Below are 21,157 nucleotides of genomic sequence, written 5' to 3'. Positions count from 1 at the left end.
ATGGCATGTGTTGTAAAGATAGCTAAGTATCTACAGTATACGAAGCACACACGACAAGTGTCAGATTCGCATGGTCTCAACCATAATTTGCATGTGGTTGAAACCAGTACAACTGATCCCCAGCCAAATGACGCCAGACTCACCCGAACGCCAAGCCATGTGCCTCCACTGTGGAGTACATGCCAATCAGTCCACCACTAACAAACAACCTTGTAAGCACACTGAGGTGGTCATTAAATCACCGAATCAATTAACCCCGCTACCGCTTGTACGTACATGTACAGCCTGAAGTAAAACCAGAAACCCGATTAGCTTCGTCCTCAACCATAATATCTCCATACATGGTACTTAGGCTCGTCATTGTTCGGTCGCTTGCTGCCAACTTTCTACTTTGTCATGCGGCTGTTCATTCATATCGCTTGCCCCGACAGCTTTTGATTGACGCGCAACGCACCACATCCCGCAACCTTTGAACGTCACAACTTACATACCTAGGTAGGTACTTTGGTTGCCTGCTTGCCACGACGTCACCCTCTTACCGGACTAACACAATTAGAACAAAGACGAACCCACAAAGTCCCTGCATATGATTGACCGGTCTTGACGGCGGCCGCCGCGGCCTATCGACCCCCGAATCCGGGTTCATTGGCTACATTCCAAGCCCTGAGCTAGTTGACATTGCTTGCTACCAGGCAGACAAGAAAAAAGAACAAGCGCCTTGACCGCGCAGACGACTTCGAAAGACATCACAATATACTGGGCTCCTTCGTGTGCCTTCTTTTGCGCTATTGCGTACTTGCTCAGTCGCCGCTGGGTGCGCCCAGAGGTGCTCCAAACCTGTTTGCGAGTGGTGGATCATTGATTAACGATTTCGACCGAGCATCTATCAACCTTGAGCTTACAGCGCTGCCGAACCACAATGATGAAGACTACGATACCAAAGCGCTTCCTGACCTTACGCGACAGGGATCGCCATGGAGGCGCGCATCGACGAAGCAAGTCGACGGAGCCAGGGTCCAAGGTATATCTGGTCTGCAACGGGGAAAATTGCTCTCCATGATTAGCCAGAGGCTGACGACCGTTTTTTCCTAGTCACGTTCCTCTGCCGCCGACACCCTCTTGTCCATGTTTAACAGGGATCGCTCGGGAAACAATTCTGCCAAGGCAAAGGAGGAGGAGGAGGAAAAGGAACATATAAAAGTACGCCTACTACAAGGACTTTTCACAACGGCTACGGGCATGTCTTGTTCTCGATTCTACTCACAGATGCTGACTGATTGCAGATGGAGGAACTTATGAACTGGGTTGAAGAGGAAAACATAGATGTCACTCCGGACCAAGTTCGGAATGCGCTCGCATCCAACTACGCCTCGGGCAACGTCGCTGCAGCCAAGGAGCTCCTCAGATTTCAATGGGAAGCTCTCGATGGTACGATACGGTCGTACGACCCGGATGTGGCGATGCTTGGCGCCGAGAATCGAGGGGCAGTTACGTGCTACCTGGATTCGTTACTGTTTGCCATGTTTGCCAAGATGGAGGCTTTCGAATGCATGCTCACTCGGCGCGAGTACCCCAATGAAGCACAACAGAAGCTGTCGGTGCTTCTGAGACTCTGGGTCAACCTTTTACGAAGCGGGAAGCTGATACGGGCGGAGATGGTGTGTACATGTTGTGATTCTCAATGCTGACGGGGTACTGACGTTACACTACAGGTTGAAGATGTACAGGATGCACTCGCTGCATGCGGCTGGGCGGATGCAAAGCTCCTGGAGCAACAAGACACATCAGAGGCGTTTGCCTTTATTACAGAAACATTACAACTGCCGTTACTGACCTTACAGGTTGATTTATTTCACCAAGGTAAAGGCGACGCAGATGATCACAAAGTTGTTTTCGAGAGGTTATTAAACCTCGCAGTCCCGGCTGATCCCGAAGGAAAGGGTGTGAAGCTAGAAGACTGCTTAGAGGAGTATTTCAACACTCGGGTCGATGTTCTGCGGGACAGGCCAGATGATAAAAAAGGCTTCGATATCAGATTGGAGGAAGAGCCCATCAGCTTGACGGAAAGTCCCGTCGATGTGCCAACCCCGAAAAGGGGCAACACATTAGGTCCACACAATACGATTAGGCTCGTGACCGACCGCGACGAGGACGATGAAGATCAAATAAGCGAAGAAGACAGGCTCGACGAGATTACGCCATTGCAGCGCCGCTGGTCTAACCTAGAGGAAGTGGGAGGGTCCTCATCAGCGACGCCAACGACAGAACGACCCGTGACACGGCCTTCTGCTCGGTTACGTTCCACCAGCATAATACAACGTGTTGTGTTGGATGCTCAGGGAAACCCTACGGATGCGGATGCTTCAACATTATTACAAAAAGTTAAGAGGCAGGGGTCAACGGTTGTGAAGGCAGTAACAATACCGGCGTGGCAGTTCTTCAAGTTGATACGTGAGTACACCTGTGCAGGTTACAGTACACGTGAGAAAGCTACTGACCACTGAACAGCCTGGCACTCTGCCGGTAAGGACGAGCCACTGAATGATACCGACGTCGCAAAGCACCTCAACAACCGTCCCGTAGTGGGCATCTGTTTAAAGAGGTACATGATGACGGAAGCGGGTCAGCCTCGCAGACAAAACACATTTATAGACATCCCTGATAGCATGAGGCTACCGCACTTTATGCTGGTTAATGATGCTACCGTCGAGGAGTCTAATGGACTCAGCGCAGAGTTCAAGCTTGTGTTGCAGTCTGTCGTATGTCACCGCGGCGATTCGCTACACAGCGGGCATTACGTTGCATTTTCCAGAGTGGCACCAAAGCTACTAACGGATAACCGGAGGCATGATGCTGATCCTCCACCAGACTATGAAGATGCGCAATGGGTCAAGTTTGATGACCTATTGGATGAAAGGGTCACCTACGTGGATGACATCAAGCAGTCGCTCAAGGACGAGATGCCCTACCTCTTGTTCTACCAGATTGTACCCATGGTGGATTACTCGTCAGCAACTACAGGGCAGGCAACGGTAGTAATGGACGACCAAACTAAAGGCGCTGTTATGCCACCTTCCTACAACGATTCGACTGTCAACATCGCCACGACAACTGCCTCATCGTACTCACCAACTTCGGATAGCGAACGGCCTGATAATTCTAGACGGACTAGTGGGTATTTCGACACGACCACGACGGCAACTTCGACGACTGGACCCAGCATAGGATTTTATACAGACCTCGATCGACCACCTCGGCCTAGTATGGACATGGAATCCCTTGGGAATAGCAGCACCTTTGGAGAGAGTTATCTCAAACCTAGCACATCTCGGCGTGGCAGCATGCCCTTCTCGGATGGATCTGGGATCTTGGTCAGCGACTCCTCGCAGCCTCCGCAGCAACAATCACCCGTCGTCACACCTTCCGAGGGACGATTGGCCAAGGCAGCCGCAATGTTCAAGCCGAAGGACAAGGATCGAGAGCGGGAAAGGGAGAGGGAACCCAAGGAGCATGGGGAAAGGCGAGGCAGCCGACCGGCCAGCCAGGCGGGTGAGGGACGAATGAGCCTTACAATGTCAAGGCTGGGTGGATTGATGCTTCGAACCAGCAAAGAGCCGCTTCGGGAGATTCCAGTGGCACCGTCCAGTGATCAAGATCCATACGAGGACCAGCTTCCCTCGTCGCAACACCTTGAGATGCAGCCAAACCAGCAACAGCAAGCGGCAGATGGCACATCTAAGGACTGCAAGGAAAATTACAATGGGCGGAAGGATACCAAGGATAAAGGAAGAGGGAAGCACTATCACCACATGCACCGCAAAAGCGCGGGTGGCGAGCCGGAGCGGGAGTGCGTTGTCATGTAGGTGGGATCAAGAAAGGAGATGTCTTGCATCAGCGGGTAGTTGGCTTGTTTTTAATTGGTGTCTGTTGATTTGGGTTCGTAAGACTGGGAAACAGGCTACGCTTTGAGTTTCCGGGTTTGTATAGATTTGCTCCTCGTCTGTGGGTTGTTTCTTGTTGGAGTTGAGGTAATGCCGGTGCGTGGCATTTGTCTTCATGTTCATGTCACAAAGGGGGCGATACACGGAATGAGACAAAAGGAACTGCATTGGGTTAGGATAAACGGCGTTTTGGCATCAAATATACCCCTTTCTTTCAGATAGAAGGATATTAAGAATGGATCTGGAAACAATAACATGTGTTGCTTGCTGATTACATGGTTGAATCGTGCTTTGACTGAAGCTGTAGAGTCAACGCATCGTGGTGTGGTGTAAGTGTGGCGCGTCTCCTGAAAAGCACCTGGCTGCACGCGTGAATCCAAGCCCGTGAACTACTGCACGCTCTCATTCATTCACCATGCCAACCGTTTTTTTACCTTTTTGTCTTTTGCCCTTGTCTACTATACGTGGATCCAAAAGACAAAGTGACTCACTCACTTAACCGTAATCCTGGATACGGGGGTCGGCACATGTTTTCTTAAACAAAAGCCGATGACGAATGAATGTCGTCCCACCAGGGATGTTCGACAAGGGCTGCCTTTTCGGTATTGTTTTTTTTCACAATTTGCAGGGACCCCCCGTGGATTTTACCCTGCATGTTCGGTCGTTTGAAGTTGATGCCTTTTGATGGGCTCGTGTGGAGTCTGTGTTTTGTGCATGTCAACGAAGCTGGCGCATTCCAGCAAACCATACCTTGTCTCTACTGATGTGGGGCCGCCCACCCACCGTTGCCGTGCCAATCAGCCAACTTGTGTTTTTTTGATGTGCGAAATGTTTACTTTGTGTTGTTTTTTTTCTTCTTTCCCCCTTGTCGCTTCCCGTGCTTGGCTGGCTCCATGAATGTTTAAATTCCCCCAATCTTCTTGCGCATTGGACGGACAGGCCTCCTCGATCTAGAACTACAACCCAATCTTGAACTATTCACGCGACCACATAAAGAGCACACTCGCACACAAGCAACCACTTGCAAGCACTTGAAGTACTTGATCGCATCGCATTTCTTCACCATACAAGCAAGCTCAAAGCGAAAAAAACGACCAGGAACTTTGCGCGCAACGCCCAAAACAACAGAAAAACCCGTTCACACATAAAATGTCCGGCACACCACTATCCGACAAGGACGTTAACGCCAGCATGTCGGTCAACGAAAAGACTCTCGACGTTGAGAAGCCCGGCGTCAAGAGCATGGAGTACCACCGTCAGGTTCTAGCCTCCAAGATGGAGGAGGAGAAGTGAGTGCAGTCTACAAATCCGCGCCAGTGACAAGATCAGTGTAACCACGTACTAACATGTTACTCGACAACAGGACCAAGACGTACATTTCGCCCTCGGACAACATCATGAGCCCGTGTACCGCCAAGCTGAATGCTTACCGCAACAAGCAGGTCGGAAAGTAAGTTGATCAACCTGCACCACCTCCTACCCTTGGCATCCATCGTATGCTGACAGAAATCTTTATAGGGCCAAGCCGAAATCTCTCTTTGCTCAAGCCTCGTCTAGAAAGCTGGGCGGCAGCAGCGACGGCGGCCTTTTTGGCTCGTCCAAGTCGGTCCCCAAGACGGCCACTCCGCAGGAGGCCTAGGATGCCTATGAAGGCGATGGCGATGAGAAGCCGGCCGAGGGAGATGGCCAGGCCGAGAATGGCGCGCAGTAGCGCCCTCCCTCACGCAACAGTATGAGGTGTTCTCGGCATTTATTCTTGTTTCTTGTGGCAAGACATGATGACTGGCTTGTTCTGCTTTTTTTAAAGGGACGGCGTTTGACGATATTGGATCTGTTTTTGCTTTCATATTTGTACCACACCAACTTTTCTTGTTTTGGAGGTAAACATCATCCTTGATGTTTGCACCCGCCTTCTCTTTTTCTTCTCGCACTTTTGCTGGATACTAGGGAATAATGGTGGTGAACACCTGATGACAGGCTGGATGGAACTGGGTTTTGTAACGAATATCACGTTTGACGACAGCAGCTGGTATGATAGACATGACAGGGTTATTTTGACACCAAGTTCTTTTGTTATGCTGCTGCTCTCGTCCTATAGAACCCACAAAAGGACTATTTAGGCCTTGTATCCACTCACTATGTACACAACATCCTCATCTGCCACCGGGTGACCGAGACCAACTCTCTGGGGAACGTGACGTGCACTTGCTCCCCACACCAGTGCATACTTGAAGGTATCCTTGAGGGTACGATGGATGCGATCGCACACGTCCTCGATTGTGCTGTTGCTGCGGACGATCAATGCCTCGCTAAAATCAGGATCAATTCCCTTGCGCTTGGTGTAGATGCGGACTAGAGACAGCTCCTTCCAGCAACGGTCGATAACATCCTGGATACCAAGATCGAGTTCGCATGACATGACGACCGTGTGCGGTTCACGGGCCAGCTTGTCGAGGAAGTCGAGAGAGACCGAGTCGATTTTGTTGTATACATACAAGCACTAGAGACTGTCAGTTAGTTTGACGATTTTGGCTGGAGGGGTATGATCTTACCTTGATATACTTCCGGTGGTCTTTCATAATGACGTCGATCAAGTCATCGACAGTGGCATTTTCGTCCCGGATGAGTACCTCCGCGTTGAGCATTTTGTAGTCTCGCAGAATGTTGAACACCATCTTCTCGTCTAGACGCTTGGGTGGTGATGCAAAGTTGATCTTCATACCACCCGCCTTTTTAGGCTTCAGGTAGATGTTGGGTGGCTCACGGTTGAGTCTGATGCCGACAGCCTCGAGTTCTGCCTCTAGCAACGCCCTCTGCTCAGCCTTTTTGGTAGCATCGAGTACCATGAGAATCATGTCAGAGGTCTTGGCGGCCGAAATAACCTGCCTACCACGACCCTTGCCTTCGGCAGCTCCCTCGATGATTCCAGGAAGATCGAGTAGCTGGATCTCGGCACCTCCATACTCGAGCACACCCGGGATAGCAGTCAAGGTGGTGAATGAATATGCTGCCACTTCCGATCGTGTCTTGGTCACCTTTGAGAGGAAAGTAGACTTGCCGACCGAAGGGAAGCCGACTAGCGAGATGCGCGCGTCACCGGACTTGCTAACATCGAAGCCGGCACCTGGGCCGCCGCCTGAGCCTGGGCCTGGCTCAAGGAGCTGAGCACGAAGACGAGCGAGTTTTCTGGGATGATGCTGAGGTCAGGGGCTAGTCTGGTGATGCTTAGGGTCGGCCCCTGATAAACGAGCATTAGCCCCTGAACACTTGATAGAGGCCTCAGCTCGAATATGAAGTCTTGGATGGGAAGACTTACTTACCCCTTTAGTAGACCAAGGTGATATTCTGAGAGTAGGCATAATCAATTTCTGTGTTTTTTGAGCTTTTATGAATTGAATAAACCTGTTATCCACGTACCAGTCGCCTTGTTTTCTGTCATAGAATTAGTATATAGTCTCACTCAAGACAAGACCAGTTCAAGAGAGATACTCACTTTGCGTCTTTCTCATCTCATCCTCGATCCTGCAAGTCTTTATTTAGCGTCACATGATTTCTTTATGGCGAATGAACCTGAGAGACAATAGACCCCACATACTCCTTGATCTTTTCCGTAATGTTCACCATCTTGGGCGGTTGTCTGTAGGCACGCGCCTACGGAAACCTTATACAATCAAATAAAAGTAGTGTATAGCCGCAAGGACTCCGTCACTCGGGCAGACAATAAGATCTAGAAAAGCAAGGGAAGGTGAGGTAATAGACAAGAAACGTTGACATCCACCTGCTTTCGCATACACCCTTCAACCTGACCAAACCGCACCCCTCTGTCACGGCAGAATTAGTTATGTGGGGTAAGGCGGGGCCTTATCTGTTATCGGACTTCCACCGCCAGCTTATTCATCTGGCGCGACCCATATGTTTTGGAAGCCATGGCGACCGATGCGACAGGCATCAATTAACATAGCGATACATCATCATGAATTAACAAGCTGCTAGTTAATTCGACATTAGTTTTTTCACCCATTTACACAGCCCAAAATGTCAGACACAGGACAAACACAAGCAGCCGAGGGGACCGAATTGGTGCCAACCAGCAATGGACAAGTCGTTCCCGAAGGCCAGAAAAAGGTCAAAAAGATAATACGCGTGAAGAAGAAGCGACCGGCGCGACCTCAGATTGACCCGGCTCTAGTCAAGTCGGAGCCACCACCGCAAACGGGCACGACTTTTAACATCTGGTGGGTTTCAATCTAGGAAAAAATGCTCTCCTTCATATTCCAAGCTAACATCTACGCCCCAGGTACAACAAATGGTCCGGCGGCGACCGTGAAGACAAATACACCTCCCAGACGGCTGCCAAGGGTCGATGCAATGTGGCAAAAGATTCGGGATACACAAAAGCCGATCAGACGACAGGTTCTTACTTCTGTCTATTCTTTGCGCGCGGCGTTTGCCCCAAGGGCCAGGATTGCGAGTACCTCCACCGGCTGCCGACGCTTCACGACCTTTACAGTCCCAATGTAGACTGCTTCGGCCGCGACCGCTTCTCCGACTACCGCGACGACATGGGCGGCGTGGGTTCCTTCATGCGACAGAATCGGACAATTTACGTCGGGCGGATCCACGTCACGGACGACATTGAGGAGGTGGTGGCCAGGCATTTTGCCGAATGGGGTCAGGTCGAGAGGATACGGGTATTGAACCAACGTGGTGTCGCCTTTATCACCTACACAAACGAGGCCAATGCGCAGTTTGCAAAGGAGGCCATGGCTCACCAGAGTCTCGACCACAACGAGATTCTCAACGTGCGTTGGGCCACGGCGGACCCAAACCCAATGGCCCAGGCTAGAGAGGCTCGGAGGGTGGAGGAGCAGGCCGCCGAGGCGGTGCGGAGGGCACTCCCAGCTGAATTTGTGGCCGAGATCGAGGGAAGGGACCCTGAGGCGAGGAAGAGGAGAAAGATGGAGAGCTCATACGGGTTGGATGGTTACGAGGCCCCTGATGACGTTCACTTTGCCAGGGGTGCGCAGGCCGTCAACCCGGTTGGCAGGAGGGGTTTTGATGATCAGCTAATGTTGGAAGGTGGTGATGAACAGGTCCCTGCAAGGGAGGCCTTGTTTGGAGCCCAAGGGAATGGGAGTCACAATGAGGATGGAGGGGGGATATTCTCGAGCAGCACGTTGGCGGCGCTCAATTCAGCACAGGTCAAAGTCTCTGCCCAGCCAAAGCAGGCTGCGACCACGGGGCCGTTGGTGGCATATGGAAGTGATAGCGAGGATGATTGATTAGTCTAGCCACACAGTAGCTGATGCCTCTCCCAGCCGCGAGGCAATCTCTCTAAACGCCATCGTACAAACGCTGCATGAATCAAATAATACCCACATCAAATTCCGTCTCAACTGTTGAAAATACGCGAATACAACAACTCGTGCCGTCCAACCCACAAATCCATCACCGGCACCGTCTGGCACGCGTCCTCAACCTCGGTATCCCACTCTCTCTGCACTGCAAGGTCGACCAGCCTCCGTACCTCATCCCCAGCCAGCAGCCGCTGGGCCTGGTAGGGACCAAAGACGCCGGCACGCACGGCCGCCGACGCCAACGCCTTGACGTGGCCCAGGACCAGCACAAAGGCGGCCTGATGCGCCGACAAGCCGGCCGCGGCACAAACGGCACCGAAAAGCGGGGCGAGATGCGCCGCGGCGCGTGGCAGGTGGCTCGGCGGCGCGTTGGTGATGCAGTCGACGGGCTTGTGCTGCCGCGCCGGCGCTTTGACCGCCGCCACGTACTCGGCAATGTCCCGGTCCGGCGGGAGCGACGGGGCGAAGCAGCGCTCCCACAGGCCGATCAGCGCGCGGCCCTGCGACACGCTGGCGCGGCGCGCGACGGTGCACACCAGGGAGGCGTCGAGGGCGTCGTCCAGGTAGAGCAGACGAGAAGGGTCGCGGTGGGCGGCTAGGGTGAAGGGGAGGGTGGTGGATGCGAACGAGGAGATGGAGAGAGGGAGGAAGGTGGAGAACGGTGATGATGCGGGACGTTTGGGACTGTGGGCGAGGAACGACTCCAGGCCGGAGGAGAAGGCAAAGGCGCCCAGGGGTAGGGCAGAGTCGGTGAGTAGGAGTAGGTGGTGCGTTGAAGGAGGGAGGAAGGGGGCTGAATCCGTGTTAGTTGATGAACTAGAATGATTTGTTGTCGCACGGTGAAGCGATGAATGCTATAGGTATGTTCGGGGCCTTACCTGTGAGTGAATTCGGTGATGGAGGGGTTCGTTTGCGCACAGCGCGTGGCCTTTTTGCATCTAGTCTTCGTCGTGCATCTTCCAGCTCGGCTTCAAGGCGATGAATCTCTGCTTCGATGGAGTTGGTTTCCATAACTGAGACTCCGTAATCGGATTGTACTGTGCCTGAATCTAGACCAGGGATGCCTGGTTCTTGTTCTAGGTGCATTGTGGGTGATGATAAGGATATCTCGGGCGATTGAACAGACAGAAAAACAAAGAGAACCGCTTGTGTTCGGCTGTAACTAGTGGCATATAGTCTACTTGAAAATAAATGGCTACGAATATGTTTGTCAAAAGTGCATATCATTTTCCATCGGGGCATGTCGTCTATCTATCTAGCGGCGAGAGGATATGGTTGATAAGGACGCGTCGAGATTAGTTCTAATAGATAAGAATGACACGGAAAAACCACTCACAGATTCAAAACGTCCGAGGAGTCAAAGTAAAAACCCAGTGCAGGGAATAATCTGATTTATTTGCATGCCAAAATAGGAAATCCTCCCGTATTGCACCAGATTACTCCCAGAGAGATGCATTTTTGGATCGGCGTAATTTAGTTCTTCCGGAGCTGTGTTTCTGCGCTCCTAGGATACTTATCTATTGTACAAACATTAGCATGACATGGTCAAAACGAACCTTCGTCTAGACTCGACCGTCTAAATGCCCACTGCACACGAATTAACTTGGGTTGCAAGTATCAAGACATGAATTCAATTTCTGTTCCGTGCCCATTCTTCCAAACGCCAAACAATGCAACTAACTCCTCCATGATACTCGCAACAAATACACCAAACAGGCTTAGGTATCAACAGAAAACAATAAACACAATCACCAGATGGATGCTGCCATCTTAGCTGTAGAACTCAGGTAACTCATGCACCCCGCACCGCCGCCCTATACATTCTCCAACTAAAACACACCCGACTCACTCACGGCCGCACGTTCTCCTTATCAAACCCCTGGGTTGCACCTCGCCTCCTTCGATCCGCTCTCCGCTTCTCAAGTCTAGCCATTGCCGCCGCGTGTCTGCCGGGAGGAAGGGTTGACGTAGTGCTACGCATCGACGTATTCATCGTCTTCCATGCATCGACGACGCTATCATCCATGGGTTGGGGCTGCTTGCTGTTAGCGGCCGCTCCAAGCCGCGCAAATTTATTGCTAAGCAGGTCGATATTTACGTCCTCATCCGACGATGATGACGAAGGTCGGTTGTTTTTGCTTTCGTAGCTGCGCGTTCGAGCCTTGGAGGCAGGGAGGTCAGCTACGCTCGCACGTCTATCGAGAACGGAGGCTGCTGGTCGTTTGGAACCGTTAGCGGTCGCACGAGGTGTAGCCTCGGGATCGTTCAACATGTTGTCCATCGAGCGGCCGAGAGGCTTGGTAAAGTCGTCGTCATTGATGTCGAACGTGAAATTATCATCATCGCTGCCCTCGCGCTCCGCCAGAGCGGACGCTGATTTCCGTCGAGCTGCCATTGTTGTCCGAGGAGGCGTTGAAGCTGCATGCCGCTGTCTTGATTGTGACCTTGATCGGAGTCGGTCTCGAATTGGAGACTCGCCGGCGGTCCAACCAGAATCTTCCTCAACCACCGTACTGATATGCCTACAATCCTCAGCCCCTGTCGCCCTTGTCGCATCTCGTCGTGCTGCACGACTGTCTCTGGCTGATGGTTTCGTATCCGTGGGATAAACATGCTGCTCTAGCATGTTAAGTCTCTGCGTAAAATCATTTTTGTCAACGTGTAACGAGTCCGTTGTGAGGGCGTCATCCACAGCTGTAACTTTGGCAACAACATTGGCTTTGGGCTCTTCGTATCTCGGTGAGGCCAGCTTCAGTTCCTTGTCCAGCTGCTCAAGCCTCGCAGTCCAGCCAGAAGTATCGTTGGTGATATCGGCACCAGGCTCCTGGGCAGTTTCTTGACGCTTGTTGCTGTTTTCACGTTGAATTTCCGAGCGACCCTCCACGTCTCCCAGTTGGGTTACGTTGACCGTCCAGTCCGCATTGGGTGCATCCGTCGAATAAGGCGCGTTAAGGTCCTCACTGGCTCGTTCTGATGATATCTGGACATCTGAACTCTTCTCGAGAAGCTTCTTCAACCGAGAGATCTCATCATCCTTCGCACGTATTGCTGCTCTATTCTCTCTGGCGGTCCGTCTAGATTCTTCCCGCAGCTTTTCATAGTCTTCCTGAAGCCTGTCTAGAGCCTCCGTCTTGCGACGAGCCCGCTCTTCAACCAAAGCCAGTTTTGCAGTCAACTCCTTGTTCTCGGTGTTGGCGGCGTTTAGATCGGCTTCGACTCTGTCCTTGGCAATATCCAGCTCTTGTGCGCGCTTCTCAGCAGCTCGTAGGTCCGTCTTGAGCTTTCTGTGTTCGGTTTTCAGCCCACCCAACTCCTGGACCTGATCTCTGGCACGCTTGAGCTGCCGTTGCGTTTCCATAAGGGTCTGACTGGTTCGAGGAGATACCGCCCGTAGTCCTTGACCGTCGTCAGCATGATCCGAAGAGCCCTTGTCCAAACCCTTTTTCACAAGAGCCTCGAGCTCCTTGACCTGTGTTCGATATTGTGCCGCTAGTGTAGTCTGCTTTGCCAAGTCGCGTATGACCTCTGCATCCTCCTGCATAGAACCGCCGCTGTTGCTGACTCTGATGGCAATCTGGCGTGTGAGCTCGCCCACCTTGGCCTCCATTTCGGCGACTCTGGCCTGCTCCTCAGACAAGCGTTCTTTCAGTCGCATAGCCTCGGCATCCTTGTTCTTAGCGTATGCCTTGGCAAGCTGCTTGTATTTGACCAGCTTCTCCATCTCGGCACGCGCCTCATCGTGGTAGCGCTGATATTCGGTCTTCCAGTATCTACCGGATCGCGAGTGTGGTTCGTTGAGATCGACTGTCACGTCTCTATCGCGATCCAAGTCGTCATCATCGTCCTCGATGACCTCCTCCCAGTTGCCATCTTCCGGCTGTGTTGATTGTGGCTGCTTAGTTGCATTTTTAGGGTTTATTGTATAAAACTCGTAGTCTTGGGATTTCGGTTTCAGCTGTCGTGACTTTTCCAATTTCTCCGTCAGGGAAGTTCGTGGTCTTCGAATATCGGGAATATCGTGTCCTGATGTCGCGAGAGACGAAGCTGAGCCATCAGAAGTGGTATTCTTCCCAGAGTCCACAGCGGCTACATCGCGACCAAAGGAGACGCGTTTTCGGCGGGCCGTCCCGACACCTGGCGTGAGCAAAATACCTTGCGGTTGCTTGCTGGGTGTGCTAATTGGCATTTCAGATGCCGCAGAGCTCTTGCCGGAGACGGCGTCTGTGTTTCGTAGTTCTAAAGACTGTCTATTCTTGTGTGATTGGTTTTTTGTATGTGCTTGCGCGGGCGCAGGAGTGCCAAATATGGCTGCTTTGAGAGCTCGAGCCGCAAAGACAGGAGCGGGTGTGTCGGGCTGATCTATGTCCGCGAGCGTGTCATCTGATGAGTGCAGCAAATTCAATGTTAGCAATTGTATGGGAATTCAATCAAAAAATATCCAATCTCCCATATGCATGCGACTTGCCTGGCTCTCTAGACGCGCCAGAGGAAGCTGCGCCGCGGTTCAGCACCCAGCTTAGCATTGTTGTCGTGTAGCCGTCGAATGAGCATGCGTATTAGTAAATGATTAAGAGAAAGAGGTTGGTACAAGAAGAAAAACCATTAGATCAAGAATATGTGTGGTCCTCAAATCTCTTGCCCAGGTTTGGGTATGGTGGCATTGGGGTTGGGCGCATTAAAATCTTGGGAAACGCGGTGAGGAGTTCGTCTATTTACTGATTACCGTAAACGGACTAGCGGGTATACGTGCGCGTTGTTGATTGACTTGGAGAATGGGGGCGTGGGGATTGTGTGGGTATGGACTGCCGAAAGGTCCCTAAATCCCTGTAACCTGTAACCAGATCCCCGAGTCTGATATTGATGCTGCTAGGTTAAATTTTAACTTTGCTCTTGGACCTGCGTACTCAAACTCTCAATTGCTTCTAATTTCGAGACTCGAGTCTTGAGGGAGACGTGTACTTTATCAACCACCAGTTCGTGTGTTTCTGGGATACCAAGCCTCATGTATTTACTTCTCATTCTGACTCCAACAACATTCTACAGGGGTGTCTTGCCAGTTGTCTCTTCAAATTTGTACAAGTTACAGTTGACTCGGGTTGTTCCGTATGTTGATGCCGAGCATATTTTGGGACAGAAGCAATGAAATTTGTGCATCTAATCTCAAGGAACCAGTTGATAATTCTGGTTCAACTGCAGCAACTCCAATGGGAACTCGACGGTGTCAGTTAGCCAGGCACAGAGACTGATAGATCTCAAGACCCTTCTCGAGACCCTTCCATGGCACGTGCGCAATCAGCAAATGCCTGTCTCTCTACGTTACATCAATCGGATTGAACCCTGCATCCGGTATTGATATTGAATCCCAGAAGACGGGCACCAGCTAGTAAATGATCTGTTAGATTAATTGAATTCGCTCCTCTTAATATCGGGAGATCAATGATTAAAGGCATTGTTGAAGGAGAGGATAGATATTGATAATGTACGGAGTACCCTCACAAGGAGTATCCTTGCGGGGTAGCTGACCACCCCACCCATCCTGCCTTGTTCGCTACATCATCATACCCACCAAGAGCTAGCAACCCAAGGGAGTCATTCTAATTCATGATCCTAATTAAATCTTCCCTTTCGTCTTGTCAAACACCCATACAATTCTCATCAACATCACAGTCCGACACGTGCGAAACAATGGAGTAGTGTCATCGCAGCCTCAGGCTGTGACGACATTTTACCTTTGTACGATCGCGGAAGTGCTTTACAGCTCTGAATACAGAACCGCCATCGCGACAAAGCAAATGACCAACCGCCCTCGTAAGGATGGCGGGAAAACAAAACACGCAGAAAGGTCCTGCTCTAGTTCGCAAACAAACCAACAATGGAAATGCAAACTTTCCCGTCCGTGGACCTGCCCCTACCCCGGCTGGTCCCAAGGTCATCACTACAGGAACGACGCATTATGAGCAGATACAGGAGGAAGAGTTGATCGCCCTGAGAGCTATCTACACCGATGATTTTGTTGAGCTCAAAGATCCTCATAGCGCTTGGAAGAAGTCTGAACCTCGATTTGACATTCGAATCAAGGCTTTTTCGGATGAGGATGTTGGCGTGACTTTGAGTGTTGTCATGACGGCAACTTACCCCAAGTCAACGCCCCTCCTGTCTCTCAAGGACCACGAAAACTTGAGAGAATCAACCCTTTTCAGGCTGCAAAAGTATCTCGAAAGGGAACCCAAAATCTTTGCCCGCAAGGAAGAGGTTATGATTAACAGCCTTGTCGAGGACATTCGAGAAATTCTTGAAGACGCAGCTCAGGCAAAAGTCCAAGGCAGAGAATTACCTTCTCTAGAGGAAGAACGTGCTGCTCACGAGGCTCAAATAGCCCATCAGGCCATGGAGGAGCGTAAGAAGGAGGAGCAGAAACGACTGGAAGAAACTCAGGAGGAGGAACGTATCATGAGTGGCCAGTACGAAGAGGAGATCAACCGTCAGAGAGCCAAGAAGCTCGAGATTCGACGCAAGAATCGAAGTGGTTACCTATCTCCTGACCGTTGCGGTGATCACGACAATGAAAAGATTGTTTTTGATCAGCCATGCAAGCTCACAGACGAATCGGGCAACGAGTTCCGCTTCAATACTGTCAAGGGAATGTCTCTGGTCAGCACTGGTCCTGTCTGCCAAGTCTTCACTGTACGTCCTGTTCTATCGGCCGGACATCACCGGCCGAGTCTCGTTTTGAAACAGGCCAAGCTCAAGTCTGGAGGCAAGGAGGCAGGACTTTTTAAAAAGCAACTACAGTCTCTGGAGTCCCAACTCGAGTCTGCCAAGAAACATCGGCATAAAAACATACTCGAAATCATGGAATTTCGTATAGACAGTGATAGTTCCGGTGATGTGAACTCACCTGATAGGACTGTTAGTATTCTGACAGCCTATGCCAAACAAGGCTCTCTCTATGATCACATGGATGTAAACGGACAAGATGGCCAGATTGGGATCAACCGAGTTCGCAGCTGGACCAGAGACCTACTGGATGCTCTGAACTTTCTTCACACCAACGGCATTGTTCATAAGAGCATCCACCCGCACAACGTTCTTCTCTTCAGAGATGAAACGGGTGCTATAATCCCAAAACTTGCAGACGCAGGTTTCCAAAAGGAGTTACACGACATTTGCTCGAGCTCACGCGTCGTTACTGCTTTACGTGAAGCCAAATCTGCGTACTGGCTCCCTCCCGAGATTGCAGGTACTGCCAAACCACATTACACTCAGAAAACGGACATTTGGGATTTCGGTGTCATGTTCCTTCAGATGGTATTTGGTTTGGAGGCTCCTTCACGCTACCAATCACCCAACGACCTAAAGGCTTCTCTTGCCCTGTCATCTGAAATGTTGGAACTTGTTTCCAGTTTCTTCCATTCAGAACCTTCGCGGCGAAGACGAGCTTTCGATCTGGGTTCGCATCATTTTCTTGCTGCCACGAGCGCACAGGTCCTTGCGGATGATGCAGCCTCGTCCGTTTTCACAGCTGATTCCATCTCTTCTATGCCACAACATGCTGTCCCCCGACTTCGCCATGGATCTATAAGCCGTGCAGCTGCTCCTCAGTCTCGATGGGCTACCGAATGGATCGAGGAGGGTAGATTGGGCAAGGGTGGATTTGGAGAGGTTGTCAAGGCCCGCAACATGGTTGAGAATGTCGTCTATGCCGTCAAGAAGATCAGACAACGAGAAAACGAAAGCCTCACACCAATCATTAGCGAGGTATCGGTCTTTTGTCGAATGGGTCACCCATCGGTGGTCAAATATGTCATGGCTTGGATCGAGGACATTTTTGATGGATATGAACCCAGTGCTGGTTCCGTGACAGCCTCTGGTGTTACTGACTCCGAGAGCATGAGTGGACCAAATATTGAGTTCACCACGAGTGGCGCACTTGATTTTGTGTCTTCGAGCAGACCTCCTCATATTGAGTTCGGCTTCGACTCTGATAACGACGATGCGCACACAGAACACGATAACGACGATGGCTCCGATGACAGCGAAGAGTCTGATGAGTCCGAAGCCGACGATTCGGATGAGGAGGGCAGCGAGTTCGAAGTCAGTGCAAAGATAGGTCGCAGATCAAGCCGCAGGCCTAGCATGAGACCTTTTAGTCGCAAGATTATGTATCTTGTGATGGAGTACTGCGAAAAGAATACACTACGGGATTTGATCGCGAACAACCTTTGTGACGATGGTGAGGAGATTTGGAGACTTTTTCGACAAATTCTTGAAGGTTTACAGCACATACACGGCTTCAACATTATCCACCGCGATCTCAAACCGGAAAACATCTTCATCAAGGTGGCCCCTGATGGGACCAATGCGGTAAAAATTGGCGACTTCGGCCTGGCAACTGCAGAGATGCGGGCGATCGCCGATAAGAACGGTAACGGGTCTCCCAGCGGTATTGATTCAGGTGACATGACCAGAAGTGTCGGCACGTCCACTTATCTAGCCCCAGAAGTACGGTCTGGGTCCAACGGTGTATACACAACCAAGTGCGATATGTATGCACTCGGCATTATATTCTTCGAGATGTGCTACCCACCTATGTTGGGGATGCAAAGAGCAATGGTTTTTGACAAGCTACGGCGGTCACCACCTACACTTCCGGAAGACTTTCGTCCAGGTGAGAAGAATCAGAGGCAGATAGTCACATCACTGGTCGATCATAATCCATCCCAGCGACCATCCGCCACGGAACTACTCAAGAGCGGGTTACTCCCAGTTGGAATGGAGAGCGATGCAATGCGTCAAGTTATGGCTGGCCTGGAGGACCCTAACAATCCACATTACACCGACTACATATCGGCTTTGTTCAAGCGCCGACTTGACCGGGCAAAAGATTATGCTTGGGACGCCGAAAGTGTCAATAAATCTCCAGCAGAGCTCATGCGCCTTCTCGTGACTGAGGAGACACTCACTGCAGTATTCCGCCGTCACGGAGCAGTCAAGGTGTCAATTAGCCCGTTCTATCCTCCCTCGGCCCACTACACCCAAAACACGGTCGAAGTGGTGGACAAGCATGGTGCTCTACTACAGTTGCCTTATGATTTGACAATGGGCACGGCCAGGGCTCTGGCTAAGAGCACATCTCGTGACACTGTGGTACAGCGATCTTATTCGTTTGGAAGAGTTTTCCGTGATCGCCCCAGTGGGGGACAACCGCAGATGTTTGGGGAAGTGCACTTTGATGTGGTGTCTGACGATGCCTCGGATTTGGCGCTCAAGGAGGCCGAGGCCATAAAGGTGCTTGATGAGATCATTGCCGAGTTCCCAACGTTGTCTAGAAGTCAAATGTGCTTTCATCTCGGCCATTCGGATCTCCTTCGATGCATATTTGACTATTGCGGCGTCGAAAAAGCCAGCCGCCGGGCGGTGGCGGATACTTTGAGTAAGCTCAATATAAGGGGTGTTACGTGGCAGAAGATCAAGTCTGAGTTGCGTACGACGGCATCGATTTCAACGACAACGCTGGATGAGCTACAAAAGTTTGACTTTAGAGAGAACCCTAGCAAGGCGGCGGGCCAGCTGCGCACTATTTTCCAAAAGACGGATATGTCACAACAAGTATCACAACCCCTGGCTCACCTGAGGGAGGTGTCGGAGTACTGCAAGAAGCTCGGAGTGCGGACCAAAATCTACGTGGCGCCGCTGTGGAGCTGGAACGAGGTCTTTTTCAGTGGCAACATGATGTTTGCATGCCTGTTCGACAAACGAAGCAAGGAAGTTCTCGCTGCTGGTGGACGGTATGACAGCTTGATCAAGGAACATAGACCGCGCATCTCTGGGAGTCACTTTCAGGAGCGGCACGCAGTTGGATTCGGCATGAACTGGGAGCAACTCGCACACGTGTCTGCTAAGAGCAGCAAGAAGCGAGCGGGTGCGGCAGATGAGGAGACGAACCTGTTTTCAACCAAAAGGTGCGAAGTACTCATCGCCAGTTTCGATCCATCACTGCTGCGAACTACTGGTCTCGAACTTCTCCAGACATTATGGGCACATGGTATCAGTGCCGAGTTGGCACGTGATGCACGTTCACCCGAGGAGCTCCTCCAAGCACAGCGCGAGGATGGTCACAGTTGGGTTGTCATTGTCAAACAGGACATGCTCAAGATCAAGACTCCAGGCAGGAGGGAGGCACCGGATGCAGATGTGCTGCCAGGTCAGTTGATCCAATGGCTTCGAGCAGAGATGAGGGAGAGGGAGGGGAGGATCGTCCAGGCAAGCAGGTTGCGAGCTACAGCTGGTGGGGATGGTACTTCGAGCGTGGTTGGATCCTACAGTGGATACAGCTACCACGGTCGTCATAACGACTACATGGTCGGACCTGGAGTTATGAGTGGTGGGGGTGGCATGATTTCTCCTATCGACTCTCTGACGGTGCACCCGCATCGCGAGCAAGAAGTGAGAGTGATCACTGCACGGACGCGCAGCAAGAAATCGAACCGGCAGGCACTGGTTGAGCAAGCGCAGGCGGCAGCGGCGCGGGTGGCGTCGACCATGGTCCGGTTCGCATCCGATGCCAACTCTACGGGACCAGTAGTAGCAATCGAGACGACCGACGCAGTCATGAACCTAATACAGTCTACGAGGCTGTCTGATGCAGAGAGCTGGCGGCGTGCTGAACAGGCGGTGGGGATGGAGGAAAGGCAGTACGTGAGGGAGCTTAGGGGGCTGCTGCAAGACATGAGAGCCGATAATGGCGGTGTAGGTAGGGGAACTGGGTTGGGGTGGTCGATGCCGGCGTTTGTGTACAACTTTCGAACAGGTACCTGTATCTACTACGACCTTGGGGCGTAGCATGTCAAGCATGTGTAGACGGTGGGAAATGTGGACAAACTACATTCTCCGATGGTTACTGAATAAGATTAGGTTACTTTCAACAGTCTGTCTCGAGATTATAGCATCTACATCGCCAAGCTGTATAGGGCGGGCCTGAATTATTGCAAGCGAATCTAGATTGATCTGGCGTGGGAATTAAAACATAGACCGACTCATTCAGGGTTGGATGCATGAGCCCAGATTGCTGAAAACATGTTTCTTTTTATGCTTATATTGCGTTGGCTATATGTTTGTCGGACTTGAGAAACCTTATGAGTAGCGGTGAGGCTAGCAAAATGAATGTGAGGAGTGTAGCATGACTGTGACTTGGAGTAGAGTATTCTATTTCTGCGTGATTGCGCATGTCTATTACTAGTTCTCGGGGAGATTGTGGTGGTTAATGCAGCCTTGTATGTGCAAGATGATGCAACATTCTTTTATCTACGAACTAGCAGTAGACAAAGTTTTGCAGCGCATGCATGCTTGAACAGATGATTTGCAACTGACAGCGCTCGTCCGAACTTAACTGTAGCCTTCTACTCGAGTCAAACTCAACCAAACTCAGCCAGTCCACTCTTGCCACTGTCATCTTCTCAAATGGTCTCACATAACATCACTTCCATATATCTGCTAGAAGAGCCACTAAACTTGCAAGAGGGCATGAGATGACGTCCCCTTTCCTCATCTAAACTCGCCCAAAGCACCTGAATACTTTTGCTCAACGAACTGTAACTGCCAGAAACTCTGCCGGACTGAAGCAGGGATAGTCCAAGACAATCTAGACCACTCTTGAAGAACGCCACTGCCCAACTCGAGTGAAATCGATACAGCTATATCTGCAGGGAACCAAGCGGCTGCTTTGTGGATGAGCTCAACACGAGATTTTCTTCACTTAAATGCCATGCATGGCCAAAGTAATGACCCAATTAGCCTCAGGGGCTTGCGCAAACCTCGGGCCGGGCCGCGGTCTAGCTTCCTCGTGGAAGTTTGACCATG

At 51.2% G+C, this 21,157-nt stretch overlaps 7 protein-coding genes across 7 annotated transcripts; 4 read left to right on the top strand and 3 right to left on the bottom strand.

Annotated features, from left to right (window-relative positions):
- The first annotated feature begins 314 nt into the window (after window positions 1–314).
- Window positions 315–4,204, top strand: PgNI_02787 (uncharacterized protein). The gene is made up of 6 exons (XM_031122844.1): window positions 315–495; window positions 564–1,021; window positions 1,093–1,200; window positions 1,284–1,658; window positions 1,713–2,451; window positions 2,509–4,204. Exons 2-6 carry the CDS (start codon window positions 920–922, stop codon window positions 3,861–3,863), a joined length of 2,679 nt encoding a protein of 892 aa, XP_030983917.1. The 5' UTR covers window positions 315–495; window positions 564–919; the 3' UTR covers window positions 3,864–4,204.
- An 886-nt stretch (window positions 4,205–5,090) lies between these two features.
- Window positions 5,091–5,580, top strand: PgNI_02786 (uncharacterized protein; the record flags this gene model as incomplete). The annotated part of the gene is made up of 3 exons (XM_031122843.1): window positions 5,091–5,230; window positions 5,305–5,391; window positions 5,460–5,580. 3 exons carry the CDS (start codon window positions 5,091–5,093, stop codon window positions 5,578–5,580), a joined length of 348 nt encoding a protein of 115 aa, XP_030983916.1.
- Window positions 5,581–6,057: 477 nt separating this feature from the next.
- Window positions 6,058–7,565, bottom strand: PgNI_02785 (uncharacterized protein; the record flags this gene model as incomplete). The annotated part of the gene is made up of 5 exons (XM_031122842.1): window positions 6,058–6,441; window positions 6,494–7,127; window positions 7,262–7,286; window positions 7,435–7,463; window positions 7,537–7,565. The coding sequence occupies 5 exons, from the start codon at window positions 7,563–7,565 to the stop codon at window positions 6,058–6,060; spliced, it is 1,101 nt and encodes a 366-aa protein (XP_030983919.1).
- A 380-nt stretch (window positions 7,566–7,945) lies between these two features.
- On the top strand, window positions 7,946–9,561 carry PgNI_02784 (uncharacterized protein). Its single transcript, XM_031122841.1, has 2 exons — window positions 7,946–8,176; window positions 8,239–9,561. The coding sequence occupies exons 1-2, from the start codon at window positions 7,977–7,979 to the stop codon at window positions 9,221–9,223; spliced, it is 1,185 nt and encodes a 394-aa protein (XP_030983918.1). The 5' UTR covers window positions 7,946–7,976; the 3' UTR covers window positions 9,224–9,561.
- On the bottom strand, window positions 9,334–10,489 carry PgNI_02783 (uncharacterized protein; the record flags this gene model as incomplete). The annotated part of the gene is made up of 2 exons (XM_031122840.1): window positions 10,177–10,489; window positions 9,334–10,091 (listed from the first exon to the last, which is right to left on the bottom strand). The coding sequence occupies exons 1-2, from the start codon at window positions 10,382–10,384 to the stop codon at window positions 9,334–9,336; spliced, it is 966 nt and encodes a 321-aa protein (XP_030983913.1). The 5' UTR covers window positions 10,385–10,489.
- A 658-nt stretch (window positions 10,490–11,147) lies between these two features.
- Window positions 11,148–13,849, bottom strand: PgNI_02782 (uncharacterized protein; the record flags this gene model as incomplete). Its single annotated transcript, XM_031122839.1, has 2 exons — window positions 11,148–13,678; window positions 13,810–13,849. The coding sequence occupies 2 exons, from the start codon at window positions 13,847–13,849 to the stop codon at window positions 11,148–11,150; spliced, it is 2,571 nt and encodes an 856-aa protein (XP_030983912.1).
- Window positions 13,850–15,112: 1,263 nt separating this feature from the next.
- Window positions 15,113–20,140, top strand: PgNI_02781 (uncharacterized protein; the record flags this gene model as incomplete). Its single annotated transcript, XM_031122838.1, has 1 exon — window positions 15,113–20,140. The coding sequence occupies one exon, from the start codon at window positions 15,113–15,115 to the stop codon at window positions 20,138–20,140; it is 5,028 nt and encodes a 1,675-aa protein (XP_030983915.1).
- Between the last annotated feature and the right edge of the window lie 1,017 nt (window positions 20,141–21,157).

Source organism: Pyricularia grisea (assembly GCF_004355905.1).
Source record: "Pyricularia grisea strain NI907 chromosome Unknown Pyricularia_grisea_NI907_Scaffold_2, whole genome shotgun sequence".
Lineage (NCBI taxonomy): Eukaryota > Fungi > Ascomycota > Sordariomycetes > Magnaporthales > Pyriculariaceae > Pyricularia > Pyricularia grisea.
This window is presented reverse-complemented; position numbering and strand designations above follow the sequence as displayed.